Source organism: Mustelus asterias, chromosome 18 (genome assembly GCF_964213995.1).
Source record: "Mustelus asterias chromosome 18, sMusAst1.hap1.1, whole genome shotgun sequence".
NCBI classification, from domain to species: Eukaryota; Metazoa; Chordata; class Chondrichthyes; order Carcharhiniformes; family Triakidae; genus Mustelus; species Mustelus asterias.
The window spans coordinates 53,979,665-53,999,169 of record NC_135818.1 but is presented as its reverse complement, the minus strand read 5'-3'; the positions used below and the strand labels follow the sequence as shown (position 1 = coordinate 53,999,169).

Genomic DNA, 19,505 nt, shown 5'->3' with positions numbered 1-19,505 from the left:
AATGAGTGGGCAAAAATATGGCAAATAGAGTATAATGTGGGCAAACGTGAAATTATTCATTTTGGCAGGAAGAATGATATCTAAATGATAAGATTGCAGAGCTGAAGTGCAGAGGGATCTGGGTGTCCTAGTGCAAAAGGGTACTACAGTATTATGTTTGAGGTTTGATATTGACAATAATAAGAGACCACAAGGTCAGTGGTAGTAAACTTACTGGAACAGTTTATTAACACATCATTATCCTCACACAGTCAGCACAAGACTGGTTGGGAAGCTCTACCCAGGGTGGAGCACTTGATCCATTCTCTTAAAGGGGCGGCACGGTAGCACAGTGGTCAGCACTGCTGCTTCACAGCTCCAGGGACCTGGGTTTGATTCCCGGCTTGGGTCACTGTCTGTGTGGAGTTTGCACATTCTCCTCGTGTCTGCATGGGTTTCCTCCTACAGTCCAAAGATGTGCAGGTTAGGTTGATTGGCCAGGCTATAAATTGCCCCTTAGAGTCCTGAGATGCGTAGATTAGAGGGATTAGCGGGTAAATATGTAGGGATATGGGGGTAGGGCCTGGGTGGGATTGTGGTCGGTGCAGACTCGATGGGCCGAATGGCCTCCTTCTGCACTGTAGGGTTTCTATGATTTCTATGAACATGCTTCAACATACAGGTACAGCAAGTATTTAGGAAAGCCAATAGAAAGTTATAACTTAGTGTGAGGGAAATTGATTACAAAAGTAGTGAGGTAATGCTTCAGTTGTACAGGGCACTGAGAGACCACATAGAGTCATAGTGCTTTACAGAACAGAAATTGGCCTTTCGGCACATCATGATGCATAAGGTTAACTCTCACGGGATCCAGGGTGAGGTAGCTAAATGGATACAAAACTGGCTTGATGACAGAAGCCAGAGGGTGGTTGTAGAAAGTTGTTTTTTAAACTGGAGACCCGTGACCATAGGTATGCCTCAGGGATCGGTGCTGGGTCTACTGTTATTTGTCATTTATATCAATGATTTGGATGAGAATATAGGAGGCATGCTTCATAAGTTTGCAGATGACACCAAGATTGGTGGCATAGTGGACAGTGAAGAAGGTTATCTTGGATTGCAACGGGATCTTGATCAATTGGGCCAGTGGGCAGACGAATGGCAGATGGAGTTTAATTTAGATAAATGCGAGGTGATGCATTTTGGTAGTCTGAACCAGGGCAGGACTTACTCAGTTAATGGTAGGGCGTTGGGCAGAGTTACAGAACAAAGAGATCTCGGGGTACAGGTTCATAGCTCCTTGAAAGTGGACAGGTGGACAGAGTGGTGAAGAAGGCATTCAGCATACTTGGTTTCTTGGTCAGAACATTGAATACAGGATTTGGCACGTCTTGTTGAAGTTGTACAAGACATTGGTAAGGCCACACTTGGAATACTGTGTACAGTTCTGGACACCCTATTATAGAAAGGATATTATTAAACTAGAAAGAGAGTGCAGAAAAGATTTACTGGGATGCTACGGGGACTTGATGGTTTGAGTTATAAGGAGAGGCTTGATAGACTGGGACTTGTTTCTCTGGAGCATAGAAGGCTGAGGGATGATCTTATAGAGGCCTATAAAATAATGAGGGGCATAGATCAGCTAGAAAGTCAATATCTTTTCCTAAAGGAAGGGGAGTCTAAAACTAGAGGGCATAGGTTTAAGGTAAGAGGGGAGAGATACAAAAGGGTCTAGAGGGGCAATTTCTTCACAGAGGATGATGAGTGTCTGGAACAAGCTGCCAGAGATAGTCGTAGAGACGGGTACAATTTTGTCTTTTAAAAAGCATTTAGACAGTTACATGGGTCAAATGTGGGCAATTGGGATAGCTTAGGGATTTTTTAAAAAAGGATAGCATGGACAAGTTGGGCCAAAGGGCCTGTTTCCATGCTGTAAACCTCTATGACTCTATGTCTGCACCGGTGATCAAGCACTTATCTATTCTAATCCCGTTTTCCAGCACTTGGTCCACAGCATCGTATGCTATGGTATTTCAAGTGCTCAACTAAATGCTTCTTAAATGTTGTGAGGCAGAGAGTTCCAGATTCCCACCACCCTCTGGGTTAAAACATTTTTGTTTAAATCTCCTCCTATCGCCTACTCCTGTCAAATCTAGGTCCCCTATTATTGACCCCTATAGTAAGCGGAAAAGTTTCTTCCTATCTATGTCCATCTCAATCAGGTCCCCCCTCAGCCTTCTCTGCTCTAAGGAACACAACCCCAGCCTAACCAGCCTCTCTTCATAGCCAAAATGCTCCAGCCCAGGCAAGATTGTGAGAAATCTTCACTGCACCCACTCTAATGCAATCACATCCTTCCTATAGTTGGACGACTGGCACCACACACACTATTCTCGCTGTGGCCTAGTGAATGTTTTAGACAGCTCCCATCATAACCTCCCTGCTCTTACATTCTATTCCTCAGCTAATGTACAGTATTGTGTTGCAGAGAAGAGTAGGAAATGCCAGAAGGTTGGGGGAGTGGGGGCAGGATTGGGGGAACATAAGAACTAGGAGCAATTCAGACCCTCGAGCCTGCTCTGTCATTCAATATGATCATGGCTGATCTCATCTTGGCCTCAACTCCAACTTCCTGTCCATTATCCATAACTCTTCATCCCATTACTAATTAAAAATCTGTCTATCTCCTCCTTTATTCAATGTCCCAGCATCCACCGCACTGAGAGGTAGTGAATTCTACAGATTTTTGACTCTTTGACAGAAGTAGCTTTTCCTCTTCTGTTTTAAATTTGCTATGCCATATCCTAAAACTCTGACCTAGTTTTAAATTGCCCCACAAGATGAAGCATCCACCCTATGCATACTTTGTCAATACCTTTTATCATTTTATATACCTCAATTAGATTCCCCCTCCCCCACCCCATTCTTCTGAACTCTAGAGTGTAACGGCCTAAACTGCTCAATCTATCTTCATAAGACAAACCCCTCATCTCTGGGACCAATAATGAACCTCTGAACAGCCTCTAATGCCACTACATCCTTCCTCAAATACAGGAACCAAAACTGTACACAGTACTCCAGGTGCAGTCTCACCAATGCCTTGTATAGTTGCAGCAACACTTCCTTACTTTTATATTCTATTCCTTTAGCTACAAATGCCAAAATTCTATTTTCTTTCCTTATTACCTGCTGTAGCTGCATACCAGTTTTCTGTCACTCACGCATGAGGACATCCAGATTCCTGTGCACTTAAGTGCCCCAAAGTCTCCCTCCATTTAGATAACAAGTTGCCTTTCCATTTTTCCAAGCAAAGTGAATAAGCTCACACTTATCCATGTTTAACTCCATCTGCCACATTTTGGCCCACTCACCTAGGAAGGATTCAGGCTTTGGATAGGCACATGTGGGTGAGAGAGGGAGGGGTTGAGTCTCAGAGAGATGTGTGTGTGTGTGTGGCAGGGGCGTTGGAGCCCCAAGAAAGGCATGCATGAAAGAGGAAGTGGTTTGGGCGTCAGAGATGAGTGTGTGAGAGAGCAGGGCTGGGAGTGGTCAGGCCTTAGAGAGGCATGCATGAGGGGGGTGGGGGGGGGAGGTTTGGGCCTCGGAGAGAAATGTATGAGAGTGGGGGGGGGGGGGGCATGTGTGAGAGGAGGGGGCAGTGAATGTGTGTGAGAGAGGGGGTTGAGTGTGTCTGTGAAAGAGCGATGGGTATGTGAGAGAGCGAGGGTGAATGTGTGTGAGAGAGGGGAGTGTGTGTGTGCGTGAGAGAGGAAAGTGAGTTTGTGTGTGAAAGAGGGAAGTGAGTGTGAGAGAGGGAAGTGAGTTTTTTGTGTGTCGGGGGGGGGGGGGGTATGTGTGAGCGAGTAGTGAGTGTTTGAGAAAGAGGGGAATGTGTGTGAGAGCTGTGTGTGACAGAGAGATGTGAGTGAGTGTGTGTGTGAGGGAGTGAAGTGAGTGTATGCATGCTCTTTGTGATTTTTATTAATGACTTGGAGGAGGGGGCTGAAGGGTGGATCAGTAAATTTGCTGATGACACCAAGATTGGTGGAGTAGTGGATGAGGTGGAGGGCTGTTGTAGGCTGCAAAGAGACATAGATAGGATGCAAAGCTGGGCTGAAAAATGGCAAATGGAGTTTAACCCTGATAAATGTGAGGTGATTCATTTTGGTAGGATAATTTAAATGTGGATTACAGGGTCAGAGGTAGGGTTCTGAAGACTGTGGAGGAACAGAGAGATCTTGGGGTCCATATCCACAGATCTCTAAAGGTTGCCACTCAAGTGGATAGAGCTGTGAAGAAGGCCTATGGTGTGTTGGCTTTTATTAACGGGGGTTGGAGTTTAAGAGCCGTGGGGTTATGCTGCAACTGTACAGGACCTTGTTGAGACCATATTTGGAATATTGTGTGCAGTTCTGGTCACCTCACTATAAGAAGGATGTGGAAGCGCTGGAAAGAGTGCAGAGGAGATTTACCAGGATGCTGCCTGGTTTGGAGGGTAGGTCTTATGAGGAAAGGTTGAGGGAGTTAGGGCTATTCTCTCTGGAGCGGAGGAGGCTGAGGGGATTCTTAATAGAGGTTTATAAAATGACGAAGGGGATAGATAGAGTGAACGTTCAAAGACTATTTCCTCGGGTGGATGGAGCTATTACAAGGGGGCATAACTATAGGGTTTGTGGTGGGAGATAAAGGAAGGATATCAGAGGTAGGTTCTTTACGCAGAGACTGGTTGGGGGGTGGAATGGACTGCCTGCAGTGATGGTGGAGTCAGACACTTTAGGAACATTTAAGCAGTTATTGGATAGGCACATGGAGCACACCAGGATGATCAGGAGTGGGATAGCTTGATCTTGGTTTCAGATAAAGCTCGGCACAACATCGTGGGCCGAAGGGCCTGTTCTGTGCTGTACTGTTCTATATGTGTGAGAGAGAAGTATATGTCCATTCCAGCATCATTAAAAATGGCAAAAAGACTTAAGTTTTTTTAATAAGAGAACTTTTTAATTATTGAGATTATCCATTTCTAAGAGACTAATGTTAAGAAGCCAGGGGTTAGTGTGAGGGGGTCAAGAAGATGGCAAATGTATTTGTGACTGTGCCCCTTCCTAATATATGCATAGATATAAATAGAAAATTCTTGCTTACCTTTGTGTGTTCACATCTATTTCGCAGCAAAAAATGGGACATCAACATTGAGAATACATGGGGTTCCCCAATGCTCTTGGGAGGTCACTGTGAATTCCATGGCTCAAAAAGTTTGGGAAATCTGTTCTCAGAACCTCTTTTAAAAGGTGATGACTGCTCTTTTCAGCACAAATTTTGCATGATAAAGTTGCCTTTTTCAATGATATTGCTCTCACCATGAAAACTCTCAAACAACTTTGACTCATGGATAAATGAAAGCCTACATCCATAGCAAATGTCAGTTTATTCGTTCAGAACATTAAAAATGTACAATTGAAAAAAGTTATTTTTGTAGCCACATTATCTTTCATTATTTATCTGTATTCCAGACTTACCTCTTCCTTCTTTACCAAATAGTTCCCATCTTTAGTTCTGATTCTAACAGAAAGATCACTATCCATTTTTCTGTCAGAAATCTCATCCTACAAGGCCCAATTTTAACAGGCATTTTTAGGTACTTTCTTGAGTCTGAAGATGTTTGAATGCACAATCATTCATATTTAAATGATGTACACCCTTTAAAGCCAAATACCAAATAGTGATGTAAACAACAATAATGTTGGTTGGCTGCAGACTTGTTCAAAGAGCCTTTTAAGATTTCCAGCTACATGTTTTGTAAATGAACTCAATTTACAAAACAGCAAGGAGAATTCCTGCAGCAGGACTTAACTCAGCATAATGTAGCTTTTCTTACACTCTGGTCCTCACTGAAATTAATATCCAAAAGGTGAGAGCCACTGCACTGTCCAGAAAAATACGAAAATGCAATTTCAGACACAGGTATTTTAAAACATTAACAAATTAAGAAATACATATGCATGTAAATGATTGTTTTGTTAGAAGTGACACAGACAATTCTAAAAGTTTAAGTAAAAATTAAGACTGGGTAATTTATTGATCTTATTAAGGACACAGATACAAAGTACATTCGAAAGGCCACATAACATTAAGTGAAAAGACCATCATAACTGTCACTTCAGAAAAGCAGCTACAACACTACTAGTAAACAACAAATTCCTTCACCTTTTCATACACCACCAGTTATAATGGCAAGTAGGCAATTTTAGATCAGAGCTACTATATTTTTTTAGTAAAGCTTTGAAGTGTATGTTGGTTGAAATACAATACTGAAAGAAGTCTATAGAAGATTTAACAAAATGCTACAGCAGAGCCAGTTTAGCACTGAGATTTGCATCAGAAGGATTTTTCTGTTTGTTCTTGATCCACAGCAGTTAAGATTCTGACTTGACATACAGGCAGCAGACAGTTCATATTATTCAGTTCAGTCTATACAAAACAGCTGTCATTATCCGTGTGTATACAGTATAAACAAAACTGTACATTCATAATTTCTTTTTCCTCATTTTTGAGCGCTTAGGTGACTTGATAATTGAAATCTTGTTTACAAATGAAATCAAAAGGCACATCTGAAAAAGATGCATGCTTACAACAATTAGTGAGAGAAATTCTGATCTTTAGTTACTCCCGCTTGTTTTTCACACACTGACTACAGTCTCCTACATCCTAGTGCAGGTTAGACAACTTTACCCATTGAAAAATTCCAAATTAGTGTTATAATTTCTTCTCTAAAATTTGCAGCAGCCAACCAATACAACTTGATTAAAGAAACAACAATTTGTAAAAAGCGCCATATTTCAAAGTTTCAGTCCTTCGGCGATCTGCATCAAATATTTAATGTATCAGTAAAACATCTGTAAAGCTCATTCCAACAAATGAATAGTCACACATTATAATAACCTTCCTGATGTCTGTAAAATTCCATCATTTAACAAGGCCACTGGAGTTCAAATATGTCTCAAGGATTTATCTCGTTGGCTCAGTGCAATGATTGGTTCAAATAATTTAATTCATTTGTACAGTGCAAATGCAAACTTGTGTTACACTTCAAGGTAATTATGTTGGCACTGCAAGTCTGAGGAAAGAAAATGCTGCTGATCACCTGAGAGGAGATCACAGCAATGAATTGTTCTGTAGTCTGAATGAAAGAAACATGAAGATTTAGTTTTACTCCAATATCAGTTTCTCAACTGCAGTCTTCTTGGGTGCAAAGTTTCTAACAAGCTGACAAAAAAGGTTAAAAACAGCAACACATTTTCTTGCCCCAGTGCCTTAACACAGATGCCTGATTCCCACAGTGCTTGAAAATTTAGTGTCAGTGAGGAATTTCTGCATTTTCCAGCAATGGCAGTCCACTCCTGTGCAAAGGAGGATGCGATATTTCTCGTTTGTAAGTCTTTGGTGGAAGTTTTGGCAGCTGCAGACTAGAGTTCTGTCTGGGAGGTATGGGTGGAGCAGAAGAGTAAATAGGGTTGTTGTGGTTTGAACAACGCCGTATAACCCTAGGAGAAGGTGTTGGAGGAGGAGTACTGGGGGAATTGAGGTTTGTGCTAGATTCTCTGTACCAATCTTGATCCCGATGAAGGTGGCTCTTTGGTGCTGGCTGGAGATGAAAAGGATCATTCATGAAGATCTCAGGAGGCCTTACTGGTATGGGTGGAGGTGTATCAGGCAGTGGATCCCTTGGAGGAAGTGGAGGTGGACTGTGTAGTAGCCCATCTGAGGAAACATATAATCCAGGAATCCTTGGCAGTCTAGGTGGAATAGCAGGAGGGCAATCTGGCATATTTGAAGCTGTCTGTAAATAAAGAGATGAAATTCTAGTCAAAATTTCTTCCAATTTATTAAGTTAGAAATGACAACAATAACAAATTAAGAATTCAACACAAAATAACATCAGTATCTGTAAGGGTAACAATGATGAACCAAGCTTCATTTTATTCAGTATTCATACAGGGCACCCACCAAGCAAGTAACAGTTTAATGCATGTAGGTGTTTCCTACACAAATCGTATGACACCAATAACCTGAGACTATTCATTTGTTGCAATGAGCTTTACAGATATTTTACTGAAACATTAAGGGGCGATTCTCTCACCCCGCCGTGCTAGTTTTCTAGCACAGTGAGGTGGGAGAATCTCACGTTTCCGCCGCGCGTGCATCTCCCAGCCCCGGATTTCCGGCGCAGTCAGATCCACACCGGAAACCAGTGGGAAGACAGGTAAGTTATTTTAATGTCATTTAAATGTAATTAGCAGGCCTGGGACTGAATTCTCCGGGCCCACTAACCTCTCCCACCCCGACAGAATATTTCACTCTTTACAGGAGCTCCCCACTTTCAGGGAACTTTCAGGATGACCCTGTTGGAGTGAAGGGGGTGATGCAATCGAGCCCCCCCCCCAGGGGTTCAGGCAGGGGTGGGTGCCCCCTGGGCATGGGCACCCTGGCAGTGCCAGCCTGTGCCCCCGGCACTGCCCAAGGGACAAAATGCCAATGCCCAGGGGGCACCTTGGCATTGCCCACCAGGCATGGGGCAGTGCCAAGGGGGCAGGGCCTATGGGACGAGGTTTAATGGGGGTAGGGGTCCCACTGCCACTCTGCAGGAGGGAGGGCAGGAGGGAGGCCAGAGGGCTTGCCCGGGAATGGTCAGGGGGGCCGGGAGCTTTTTACAAATTGTTTTTAAAATCAAGTTATATTGGTTGGCTGCTGAAAAATTGTAAGAAATCATAACACCAATTTGGAATTTTTGAAAAAGTTGTCTAACCTGCACTAGCATGCAGGAGCCTAGTCAGTTTGTGAAAAACAGGCAGTAAAAACTAAAGATCAGAATTAATTTCACTAATTGTTGTAATATGCATCTTATTTTGATTAGGAACAAACTGAAAAACAAGAGGAAAACCAACAGCACAGATCTACACGCAAACTATCTGACCATGGTGGAGGGAGTGAATGTTTAAGGTGGTGGATGGGCTGCTAATCAAGTGGGTTGCTTTGTCCTGGATGGTGTCAATGTTCTCGAGTGTTATTAAAGCTGCACATATCCAGGAAAGTGGAGAATATTTCACTGAACACCTGACTTGTGCTGTGGACAGGACTTGGGGAGTCATAAGATGAGTCACCCAGTGCAGAAATCCCAGCCTCTGCCCCACTCTTGTAGCCACACTATTTATGTAACTGATCCAGTTAAGTTTCTGGTCACTGAAACCCCCAGGATGCTGATGGTGGGTGATTTAATGACGGTAATATCATTGAACATCAAGGAGAGATTGCTAAGATTCTCTCCTATTGATCATTGCCTGGCACTAGTTTTGTATCCCTTTTACAAAACTAAAAACTCACCAGTTTGACAAACTGGTTTGGTACTTTACACAATGACAACTTGCAATTATGTAGCAGCATTTAACATATCCCAAAGCAACTGAAGGTGGCACAAACAGATATTGATACAAGAGAATTGCTTTAAGCACAACTGAAACAGGAGGCACGAGTATCCTGAAGCGCTAACTTAATCTTGAAGGTAGGACTTAATTTGAAATTTAACTTAATGTGTATTCATGGGATCCAATTGCATGTAAAAGAGATAACTGCCAACGGATGGTGTGAGGCCTGATCCATTGCCAAAATGTGACCAACTTAATTTCAAAAAGTGGCATTCTAGCTGGGAAAAAGCTGCCACTATGATTTCAACCCAGAGCCTTATACAATGTGCAAGTCAGAGATCACATGTGGTGTTTCTGTTACATTATGATGGCAATTTGATGGGCACAGAATTTCATCAGAAACAACATTTTAATAAAATGTCCGAATGCATTTCACAGGAACATTTTAAAGCAAAACTTGACATCAAGCCACATGAGGAGATATTAGGACACCTGAACACAAACCTGGCCAAAAAGGTAAGTAAGGTTTTAAGGAGCATCTAAAAGAAGAAAGGAAGGTAGAGAGTTGGAGAAGTTTTAGGGAGTGAATTGTGCCGAAGAGGCCAGAGTTAGATGATCATAGATATTTCAGAGGGTTGTGGTGCTGGAGCAGATTACAGAGGATGGAGGGCCGAGACTGTGCAGGGATTTGGAAACAAGGATGAATCCTAAAAATTGAGTTGTTTCTTAACCAGAGGCTAATGTAGGTCCGCAAGCACAGGGGTGATGTCTGAACAGGACTTACTGTGAATAAGGACGTGGGCCGGAGAGTGTTGAATGACCTCATGTTTATCTAACTTTTATCAGTCAAACTCTACTTGATCCTATACCGCGTTGAGGAAATTTAAAAGAAATGAAAGAAAATGTTATTGCAGTATTATTTTACACTATACCATGAGACATTTCCTTTACCTTAGAATTTACCAAATCTAGACCAGGCTTCCTTCGCTGAGGAAGGGGTGGAGGAGTAGGTGAGTCTTCACTTGACTGATGATGACTTGAAATTGAGTGAGGTTCTGGAAACAGATGGTGAAAGGAGAGATTATATTTATATTTTAGTATTTTAAGCTATATTTTAGAAGCTCAAAACCCCAACAATAATTTACATTTATATAACCCCCTATAACTTGGAAAAACGGCAACAGAAAACAGCTTGACAAAAAAATCTGCTAAAAGTTGATGTGGACCCAAAGGAGGAGTTATTAGAAAGAGTGAAGAAGCTGGATTTCAGTTAGGGTCTTCAAGGAGGAAAGGAAGATCACCGCAAAGGCGTTTAGGCAAGAATTCCACGGGGTGGTGGTTAGATAGCTGAAAGCACCATCTTCAATGCCGAGGTTAAGGGACTGGGGGATGCATGAAGGTCAGCATCAGAGAAATGGTAAGTTTGAGGAAGTTTCTTGGACTAGAAACGGTAAACTTAGAGGCAAGGCCATGGAGGGATCTAAACACAAGGATGAGAACTTTAAATTAGTGACGTTCAGGGACCATACATCAATTCAGGTCATCAAGGACAGGCATAATAGGTGAGTGAATTGTGATGCTGAGTTTTGAATGAGCTGAAGTTTAGACAGTGGAGAATGGGAGACTGTAGAAGAGCATTGGAATCAGTGGCAGGTGTTCTTTAGGCACGGGGTGAAGGTAAACAATATCCCAGTCTTTGTGATGGGGAGCAAATGGGGTAAAATAAACCTCGACTTGACTCAAATAGGGTGCAAACAGTCTGGCACATTTTGAGACAAGGGCCAAGAAGGAAGGGCGGAATAGTGAAAGTACAAATTCTGACTGTGCCGAAGTTAATGGCTTTGATCTTCCCAATATTTCACTAGAGAAAATTGTGGCTCATTAACAACAAAAAACAGTCTGACAATACAGGTGCAGAGGGGGTTAGGAGAGATAGTGGAGAGTTGAGTGGATGTGGTCAGGAGACATTTGTCTGTGGACCATGTTGCTAAAGGACAGCATCTAGATGAGGAAGAGGACAGGACCAAGGATAGCTGCAGAGATTCAGATATCAATGATGCAGGGGCAGGAAGAGATACCATTGCAAGACATGCACCAACTACAATTAGATAAATGGAACAACATGAGCGAAATCCTACCAAACTGGAAACTGAAGGAAATGGAGTTGGAAGAGAATTGTGTGGTCAGCGTCAAATGCCGCAGAGAAGTTAAGGCACATGGTGGGGGGAAAGAGTGGGGTCAGGATATTGAATTCGATGTTCAGCCATGATCAAAATGAATGGCAGAGCAGGCTTAAAGGGCCGAATGGCCTACTCCTGCTTCTAGTTTCTAGTCACAGTTATTGACAATGTCATTTACGACTTTGTTTAGATTGTTTTGGTCCTATGGTAGGAATAGAACATAAATGGAGAGATTCAAACATGACATTGTGGAAAAGGTGGGCATGGATTTGGGAGGGGACAACACCATCAAGGATTTGAAGAAAGGGAGGTTGGAGATGGGAGTAATAGTTTGTAAGAATGAAAGACTGAGCATGGGTATTTTTGAGGAGGTGGGCGATGACGGCAGTTTTGATTGGCTGGAGTAAAGGAACTACTTAAAATGCAGCAGCATGGAAAGAGAGAAAAGAAAATTAGTTGGCCAGCAATGTAGTGAGAATGGGGTCCAGGGAACAAGTCTGATGGACAAAATGAACTTGAGATGAAATGAGGGAACAGGGGAGAGATACCAGAGAGAAAGATTCAGGGGCAGGGGAGGCTGGGGAAGTGGTTCTATTTACCAGGCAAGGGAAAAAGAAAGCATCATCAGTGGCTAAATGTATTTTCAATCTTAGTGACAAAGAAATCCACGAGAACATTAAGGGAACGCAATTACTCCGTGCTTGGCTTTCAATAGATTAACCAATGGAGTAAATGCTCAATGTAGTTTTAAATTTCATCAGCAACTGATGATGAAAACAGTGATGGTAAATATGCTCAACCTACTTGATGGTGGCAGCAAGACAGGTGCAAAAATGCTGTTACCACCTGTAAAAGAAAATGACAAATGGTTTAGAAATGGTAAATAAGTTACCATAATATGCAAATTATGGAAGAACTGTGCAAATCAGTACTTAGCCATGTTTCAGAATACAGTGCATACAAACGGAATGCCATGCACTTTACAATTTTACTCTATTCTAAATAACCCAATTAAATTATTATGTTCAATGGAGTTACATATGTAATTTACATCAAACTTAATGAATGCCAAATGTTTCGGCATCAAACCAGTATTACTATTAAATTGTAGCTGATTTTCTACAGCAGTGCTCACACTCAGTCTGGAGACAGCAGTGCATCCCCCACACTCTCATTCTGAACCAGGGAGGGAAGCACACTAAGGACTGGAAAGTGGAGCAGAGCAGGATAAGATAAACAGAGAATTAAGTTTCAGAAATGCGAAGTTTATACCCACTGGACCTTGATGATACAAGGGCTGACCTGTTGAAGAATACTGAAAATTGTGACTGAAACTCGAGTAATTTTTTAAAACAAGAGTTGGTTTTACAGATAGGTTTAGCATTATTTATCTGAATTTTTCATATTCTTTTTAGTGGTTTTTATTGTGTTATTTATGGAAAGTTATATTTATTTGGGTAAAAGTTATTTGGATGACAAACCAATTTGAAAAACTAAACTAGCCGAGTGCTTCAGCATTGATTTTCCTGTGGCATTGTTTCTGTTGCCATCGCTGCTTTGGGGCTACATTGATGTTGATCACAGAGTGGATTAGATGGTGGCCCATCCAGCAATCATTGTCGGCTCTTGTCATGGCACGGGTCATACGGACGTCCTTGTGGTCCATTGTTCGGATGGTGACATTGTCGAGCAGATGCCAGTGCATGGAGCGAGGGTGTTTCTATGAAGTCTCATACTTGTCTCTCTGATGGAAGGTGGTATTGGTTATGACAAGGCTGTGTTCTAGATATTTTGTCAGCAGCAATGTACCATTAGTGTTGGATTTCCCTACTCCCTGCCTGCCGGTTACACCTCCCAGATGTCTGTGTCCTTTCCAACTCTGGCACTGAAGTCAACAAGAACGATTAACTTGTTGCCCAATGGGACTCAGAGTCCTCTTAGAACTCATATGTAGTTTCCAGTGTTGGGACGTTCACACTGAGGATTGCAGTGCACTGGTTCTGGGTTAGGGTGAGCCATGGTTAGTACCTTTCCAAATGCACATTTGAGCAAATCAGTCCGATTCATTTAATACGTGAGCCAAACAGAAAATGGTGTCACATTGTTACGTCGTAAACACATTTAACGAGTGATGAGCAATACTTTCAATTTGATGTATAGTCCTTACTAAAGCACAGTATTGCAACACTGGACATGACATAAATCCATGTTTTGCAATAGGATTCAATATACAGTTAGTAATGCAACAAAATGAACAGGAGCAATATGCTGTCATATCACTGAGCAAATGCAATTAAATGAAGGAAGCTTTGTGAAGATTGCAAGATAAATTCACTTTAGTGGCATTTCATTGCGACCATAACAACAAATGATAAGAATGTTCACAAATAGTAGCAATCATCTTTTTAGATGCAAAATCATGAAAAACAGTATTCAAATTTGTTATTCAGATGAGTAGAATTATCTGTTAATTAACCACAGTAAGACATAAGCAGCAAATTAATAACATTCATGTGAACAGACTACGAAGAGGCCAGTCAAAAAGAAAGCCAACAGCGTGAGTGGACATTTAAAATCCAGCAAGGGCTGGCATACCGGCAGCAATGTGAACAGGAGCAAAGATTGCAGAGCAGATTGAACTTGAACTACCTGGAAAAAACACAGGAATAAATGGAAATAACAGGCACAGCAGCCAGCAAATCAGTCACAGTCTGAGTCTCTATTGTTTCTACCATGCATTTGTCCGACTGTTTACTAATCATGGTCATTTCCAGCAAGGCAATGTTCAATTTTAAAATTAATTTTAAGCTTAATTTTCTCCTTAAAAACCAACTTTAGCTGAGGAGGAAACAGACAGGCACCCTCCTGTCTTCCAGTGCCTCATTCAATTGATGCCTTCTTGTGAATAAAAATAAGCTGCATGTGCCAGCATACATTGCAAATCAAACCTGGTGACCTGGCTTTTTGTTAAACCAGTCAAGATCATTACTCACGAGACTGCTGTGCAGCTCTGAAAAACTCACTCAAGTATCCCCAAATATCCTAACAAAAAGAAACATGAATGACAAAAACTCCACTTGAAATGTTATACTTTTAAGGGAGCAACATACATATGTTAATTAACCCAGTGATAATATCAATGACATTATATAGTACAAAATTACACTCACTGCTAGAACTGGAAAAGTCTCCATCAAAAACACTGAGCTCAGACGCAGATACAGGTGGGGTTGATGGTGTATTTGGAGAGTTAGGAACAGACATTGTTGATTCGTTCTCAGTTTCAGGAATTCTACTGAAGCTAATCTTACGTGTCTCCTGCATGGGATTCTTTAAGGTTCCAGAGGTAGAGGTATGTCTTGTGGGGTTAGGTCTTATTCCAGGAGATTTTAAGGAAAATGAGGTTTTTCTCGGCTATTGATAAAGAAAGATTTATTGTTACTTCCAGAAGTTATCAATTCTTGCAGCATATAAAGTATGAGCAATGTCTAATTGAATAATATGAATATTTTAGATGGCATAAAAGAATGATAATGGAGTATACCCAGCAACAATTTGATTATTTCATTCAGCAACTCCTAATTTCTAAAATACTGCTTTATTTTTTGTGCTTTCTCAGTTTATATAGGTAATACAAGTGATACAAGGTTCTGATAGGTTTGCTCATTAGTTGAGCACCACAGGCAAGTTTTACTGTACCATTTTCATCATATTAAACTCTCAAAGCTAACTATTTTTAACCAGAACGACTCCATTAATAACATTTAAAACTAAAGAACAGAAAATGTCTTCCTCAAGTTCTCAAGCTTCATCCACTTCCAGGTCCTTTGCTGCAACAATGTCAGACATACCTAGGGTAAATGTTTGTTTTCAATATTTGAGGATAATCTGGCGGTGGGTTGCCCTGCCCATTGTTGAGCGGACTTAATTGAGTCGGTCCCACTTTGGGCACATGATTTACTCCTCCTGGATAGCTACTAGTATGGATAAAAGATAAAATAACATTCTCTTTGGATGGAATTATGAGCTGGGTAAGAGGAAACTATTTATATACTTGTACAAAATACAAGGGAAATTTACACTTTGTTTGTCAGTCAGCAACATTGGTAATATTGAGCACATTCATGCTGGGCGCTGAGAAGAATCACTTTTCTGGTAGACTGTTTCCATTTTGTAAAGGTATGATTTTAGCACTCACTAGAAAGCCTTATGAATTTTGTTTCAAGCCTAGCTGTTTTGTTGTGAAGAAGCCATTCTTATAGAATGTATTCTTATGAAATAGTTTAAATTTACTGAGGCAAAGGTTATTATAAATGGTTGGACACATTAAATTACTATATTCTATTAACTTCACATAATTTTAACCACTGAAGAAATGCTAATTTGTTGCAATATTAAACAATCTCAACAATCATCATAAAAGAGGAGATGGTTAAGATACTGGATGCACTAAAATTAAGAGGTACTGTAAAATCTGACTGTACTTAACATTGGTAAGTCACAAGGGTATTTGGGATGCATCCGAGGATGTCAAGCCAAAGGGTGGAAATTGGCCATAACCTTCTAATCCTCTTTAGATACAGGGGTGGTGCCAGAGAATTGCAAATGTTACGCCCTTGTTCAACAAAAGGCATAAGGAAAACCCCAGCAACTACAAGACAGTCAATTTAGACTCGGTGGTGGGAAAGCTTTTAGAAACAATAATCCAGGACAAAATTATAGTCACTTGGACAAGTGTAGATTACTTAAGAAAAGCCAACACAGATTTGTTAAAAGCAAATTGCGTTCAACTAATTTGATTGAGTTTTTTGATGAAGTAGCAGAGAAAGTTGATGAGGGTAAAGCAGCTGATGTGCTTATGGACTTCCAAAAGGCATTTGATAAAGTGCCATGTAATAGGCTTGCCTGCATAGTTGTAGGCCTTGGAATAAAAGGGGCAGTGGCAACATGGATACAAAATAGGCTAAATGACAGGAAACAAAGAACAGTGAATGGTTGTTTTTTGAAATTCGGGAAGGTACACTGTGGTTGATAACAGGGCCATTGTTTTCTCTGTTGCATATTAATAACTTGGGTATACAGGGCACAATTTCAAAATTTACTACTGACACAAACTTGGAAATATAGTGAACTGTGAAGAAGATAGTGAAAGACTTCAAGTGGACAAGGATAAGCTTGTGGAAAGGGAAGAAATATGACTTAATAGAGAAGTGATACATTTTGGTGGAAAGAGTGACAATATAAAATAGAGTGAAATTCTAAAAGGATGCAGTAATAGAGATCTGGGGTATTAGTGCACAAATCATTGAAGGTGGCAGGGCAGTTGAAAAAGTGGTTAGAAAGGTATATTGGATCCTGAGCTTCAAAGCAAGGAAGTTATGATGAACCTGCATAAAACACTTGTTCGGCCTCAACTGGAGTATTTGGTCCAATTCTGGGCACCATACTTTAAAAAGGATGTGAAGGAGTGTGAGGAGCTTCAGTTAGGTGGATGTATAGAGAAGTTGGGGTTGTTCTCTTTAGAGAGGTTGAGAGAAGATTTGATTGAGGTGTTTAAAATCATGAGGAATCTAGACAGACCAGAGACAGAGAAACTCATTGATGGAAGAGTTGAGAACTAGAGGTAACAGATTTAAGGTGATTGGCAAAATTTAATCATGGGTTTCAAAAGGGATTTGGATAAGCACCTCAATATTTAAAAATTGCATGGAGTGAGACTAGCTAAATTGATCTTTTAGAAAGCAACCACTGCCTCTAAGGATCAAAAGTCCTACCATCAGTGATGTAACCATTCTATAATTTATTCTTTACTTGACAATCTTATTTCAATTCTGTTACTCTTTTAAAAAAGTTAACTAAATAATGATTTTAATGGGACACTTAACAACTCTTAACACTTATACCTTCAATTGACTTTAAACTGATTGCCCCTTTTCTCCTCAAGTAACAAGAATAGTAAAATTAAATTGAACTTTAGGACAACTTACAAAACGTGGTGGTTGTTTGCAGTTTCGTGGTTCAATTAACAAGGATTTGTTGAACAAATAGTCTGTAAATTCTTTTTCATTCCTATTTTCCATTGGATTCAGATTTTCAAAGAATTTCTATACATCAACACAAAAAGATCTTCAATATGACTTCTGGTGAACGGTAAAGACATTTTTCTCAAAATGGCTATAGAATGTGAACTTTATATTTAAAAAGTATCACAATTGTTACCTTGATATCAGTTTCCACTTGTAGGCAGTAGGGCTGGTTTTGATACTGTTGGATTTCTCCTGTGATTTCGGCTACTTTTCTTCGTTTGCTAAAATTTATTAGTTCTTTCCCACATCTTTTTAGGAAATCTGGGTTCCCTACTTCAGTCTTGAGAATATTTGTCAAATAAATACCTTTGAACAGAAATAATCAAAAGCACTAGTGTAAAAAGTTAACTCTAATATACTTAACCAATAGTAAAGCAAAAAATTAAATTAATTCTTTCAATTTTATTAGTTGCTGCTGAAAAGCAGGAAAAAACTTAGTGAGAGAAAGACTTTGGTTAAAAACCAACTTGACATGCTGAATAAGTAGCTTATGGAAATAATGTACCACTAATTTATGAACACACAGGAGAAACTGGTATGATGCACAATTCATTCTTAAATCACATCAAGGTACCAATTAATAAGTAGTTGAATTGCCTACCAAAGAAAGGCACACAAGGTGGATTTATTGACTTAAGTTTAGCTAGGTACTTCTTGAAGTGGTCTTGACTTAGGTCCACTGCTTCTTCTAAAACTTTTTTCTTCCTCTCAGGCAATGCCTGTGTAAAATATATAATAAAAAGTGCTATAGAGTAGTTTAAACAAATTGAGTGCTAGATGACCAAAATACATCCCTATAAATCAATTTACAATGACATGGTTATGATAGAAATTCAACATTTATTGGGATTAAAAATTTGGGTTTTTTTGCATTTTCTTATTAATGATACGTCTGATTTTGCACTCTGTTTTTTTCATATAGGAATCACATTTGTCAAACAAGAAAAGTGGATATGTGAGACTTTGTTCATAAAAGAAAGCAAGGGATGGACCAACTAACTGCAGGCCAATCAGTTTAACCTCAATGGTAGAAAGGTTTTTGGAAACAATGATCTGTGATTAAATAAACAAAAACTTGGACAAATGTGGGCCAATTAAGGAAAGCTAACATGTATTTATTGAAGTCAAATCATGTTAATCACGTTTAACTAATTTTGTTGAGCTTTTTGGTGAGGTAATACAGAGGGTTGACGAGGGTAATGCAATTAATGTGGTGCACAGGGACTTCCAAAAGGCATTAGATAAATTGCAACATAATAGACCTGCAGGCAAAACTGAAGCCCAGGGAATAAAAGGGACAATGCCAACATGGGTAGGAGGTTGGGTGAGGGACAGGAAACAGAGTAATGAATGGTTGTTTTTCAGATTGGAGGACTGGGTTCCCTATTTGGTACCAGGATCACTGCTTGAACTATATTGCACATATAGACAACTATAGACAGATTTTTAATTTCTCAGGGAATGAAAGGAAGCGGGTCGGTTAGTGAGGTTGAAGCCAAATGTCAACGATGATTGTACTGAATGTTGGAACAAACTTAATGGGCCGTATGATTTACTCCTGCTCCTAATACCGGTGTTCTCATTAATGACCTTGACTTGACTGTACAGTGCACAACAAAATTTACAGATGACACAAAGCTTGGAAGTAATGTCAACTGTGAAGAGAATGGTGATAGACTTCAAATGGAAATAAGTAGGCTGGTGGAATGGGCAGGCATATGGCAGATAAAATTTAATGCAGAAAAGTTTTAAAGTTTATTTATTATTGTCATAAGTAACTTACATTAACATTGCAATTAAGTTACTGTGAAAATCTCCGAGTCGCCACACTCCGACTCCTG

At 40.3% G+C, this 19,505-nt stretch overlaps 1 protein-coding gene across 3 annotated transcripts in view; it reads right to left on the bottom strand.

The window, feature by feature from the left end:
- Positions 1-5,387: 5,387 nt before the first annotated feature.
- sos2 (son of sevenless homolog 2 (Drosophila)) overlaps positions 5,388-19,505 on the bottom strand; it is a 100,024-nt gene continuing 85,906 nt past the window's right edge. For 2 of the 3 annotated variants that reach the window (XM_078233964.1, XM_078233966.1), the window contains 8 exons: positions 18,266-18,383; positions 17,798-17,970; positions 17,566-17,682; positions 14,749-14,992; positions 14,174-14,227; positions 12,383-12,424; positions 10,350-10,453; positions 5,388-7,816 (listed from right to left, as the gene is read on the bottom strand). In XM_078233964.1, the coding sequence (XP_078090090.1) occupies positions 7,334-7,816; positions 10,350-10,453; positions 12,383-12,424; positions 14,174-14,227; positions 14,749-14,992; positions 17,566-17,682; positions 17,798-17,970; positions 18,266-18,383 (1,335 nt within the window). In that variant the 3' untranslated portion in view covers positions 5,388-7,333. The remainder of the gene's footprint in view (positions 7,817-10,349; positions 10,454-12,382; positions 12,425-14,173; positions 14,228-14,748; positions 14,993-17,565; positions 17,683-17,797; positions 17,971-18,265; positions 18,384-19,505) is intronic. The other variant, XM_078233965.1, reaches the window with a different exon arrangement.